The sequence below is a fragment of the Malurus melanocephalus genome, unplaced genomic scaffold (assembly GCF_030028575.1).
Source record: "Malurus melanocephalus ecotype Western Australia unplaced genomic scaffold, MMel_1.1 scaffold_688, whole genome shotgun sequence".
Classification (NCBI taxonomy): domain Eukaryota; kingdom Metazoa; phylum Chordata; class Aves; order Passeriformes; family Maluridae; genus Malurus; species Malurus melanocephalus.
In genome coordinates this window covers 275,435-277,867 of record NW_026623920.1, presented here as the reverse complement: position 1 = coordinate 277,867, position 2,433 = coordinate 275,435, and the positions used below count along the sequence as shown (strand labels likewise).

General features: G+C 34.8%; 1 protein-coding gene across 1 annotated transcript in view; it reads left to right on the top strand.

The window, feature by feature from the left end:
* The window catches only part of CENPE (centromere protein E), a 39,329-nt gene that overhangs the window by 20,039 nt on the left and 16,857 nt on the right, over positions 1-2,433 (top strand). Inside the window, exon 26 of the mRNA XM_057384135.1 lies at positions 2,148-2,357. Within this exon, the coding sequence (XP_057240118.1) occupies positions 2,148-2,357 (210 nt within the window). The remainder of the gene's footprint in view (positions 1-2,147; positions 2,358-2,433) is intronic.

The following is a 2,433-nucleotide window of genomic DNA, read 5'->3' as shown; positions in this document are numbered from 1 at the left end:
GTTGAGATGTACTCGTGAATCTCTTGGACAACATCAGGAGATGATTGTGGAGCTGAAAGGAAATATTTCAGAGAAAGAAAATCAGCTCTGGAAGGCGCAAGAGGAGTTGAAGGAACAAAGTGATGAACTGCAGCAGAAGGTCAGAAGCAGTTTTGTCATGAAAACTGAAAGTTCTGTTGGGTTGGGAAGTACCCAAGAACCCAATGTTCTCTGTCAACTTCAGTTGTAGATGTTGAGTACATACAACAAAATTAACTCAGGTTTTTTTCCTTTTTTTTTTTTTGTCATGTACTGCTTCTCATAAGAATTCCTTGAAAACAGAAGTAGTGAAAAGATGAACAATGCAGCTTGATCAGCAAACTATGACCATTATTCATAACTAAATATGTCTTGGTGCTGAATGACTGAATATTGTTTAGAGTCAATAATACACTTTGACCTATGTGCATTTCCCTGTCTTTACATTATTAGCATGTAAAAAATTTTATTTAGATAGGTAATTCTGAAGATCCTTGAGTAACTTTAAGGCAGTTTAGCTGATTCTTTAATATGCTGCACTATTGTCAATTTCTTATCTATCCACTGTTTTTATGTCTAAAGCTTGTATCTCAGCTACTCTACTACTACTCTCAACTTAGCTACTAAAATTGTCTCTACTTCACAATCCATTGGATTGGTCCATCTTTCAAGTGAATGTCTCTCATGAAAATGAGTGAAGGTTTAATTTAATCAGAAACTGAACACTGATTCCAGGTTTTTAAAAGCCAATCTGTAGACAGAATGATTTTAAGTGGGTTTTGAATCCTTGGTGCTTTGCACACTTTCTGAATAACAGATTTGGTCTGGAAGCTTTTCTACTTTGTTTATACTGGCTTCATGTGAAAAACATTGTAGAAGAGTGAATCAAACAAATCTTCAGCATTTAATTTTATTTTGAATTGATGGAAATGCTGTCTTTGCGTATCCTTTTTAATAGATTTCAGAAATGACAGAAGAAATGAAAAAAATCACATCAGAGAGAGATCAGCTTGCTGTGGAAATATCAGAAAGCAACAGCTGTAGAGCAAGTGATGAGCTTCAGGTGCAAAAGGAACAAATCATCTTCCTTACACAGGAGAACCGTTCATTGCAGGAGAAGCTGGACAGTTTACTTTTGAAAANGTTGAGATGTACTCGTGAATCTCTTGGACAACATCAGGAGATGATTGTGGAGCTGAAAGGAAATATTTCAGAGAAAGAAAATCAGCTCTGGAAGGTGCAAGAGGAATTGAAGGAACAAAGTGATGAACTGCAGCAGAAGGTCAGAAGCAGTTTGGTCAGGAAAACTGAAAGTTCTGTTGGGTTGGGAAGTACATGTTCTCTGTCAACTTCAGTTGCAGATGTTGAGAACATACAACAAAATTAACTTAGGTTTTTTTTTCTTTTCTTTTATCATGTACTGCTTCTCATAAGAATTCCTTGAAAACAGAAGTAGTGAAAAGATGATCAAGTGCAGCTTGATCAGCGAACTATGATCATTTTTCATAACTAAATGTTTTTCATAACAAAATTATTCAATCGATAATGAATGACTGAATATTGTTTAGAGTCAAAAATACACTTTGACCTCTGTGCCTTTCCCTGTCTTAAAATTTTTTACATTCTCATAATGTATTTTGGTTATGTAATTTTGGAGATCGTTGAACAACTTTAAGGCAATTTGGATCACTCTTTAATATGCTGCACTATTGTCAATTTCTTATCTATCCACTGTTTTTATGTCTAAAGCTTGTATCTCAGCTACTCTCTCTACTACTACTCTTAACTCAGCTACTCAAATTGTCTCTACTTCATAATCCATTGGATTGGTCCATCTTTCAAGTGAATGTCTGTTTATCAAATGAGTGCAGGTTTAATTTAATCAGAAACTGAACACTGATTCCAGGTTTTTAAAAGACACTGTGTAGACAGAATAATTTTAAGTGGGTTTTGAATCCTTGCTGCTTTGTACACTTTCTGAATAACAGATTTGGTCTGGAAGCTTTTCTACTTTGTTTGTACTGGCTTCATGTGAAAAACATTGTAGAAGAGTGAATCAAACAAATCTTCAGCATTTAATTTTATTTTGAATTGATGGAAATGCTGTCTTTGTGTATCATTTTTAATAGATCTCAGAAATGAGAGAAGAAATGAAAATAATCACATCTGAGAGAGATCAGCTTGCTGTGGAAGTATCAGAAAGTAAAAGCTGTAGAGCAAGTGATGAGCTTCAGGTTCAAAAAGAGCAAATCATCCTCCTTACACAGGAGAACCGTTCATTGCAGGAGAAGCTGGACAGTTTACTTTTGGAGAAAGAAGAGTTTGGTGAAGGAGCTTTGGTAATTATGTTAATGCTGTATTGGAAAGCTTGCTTATTTAAATTTTCACTTGAGTGAAATAATTTGCAAAAGACAC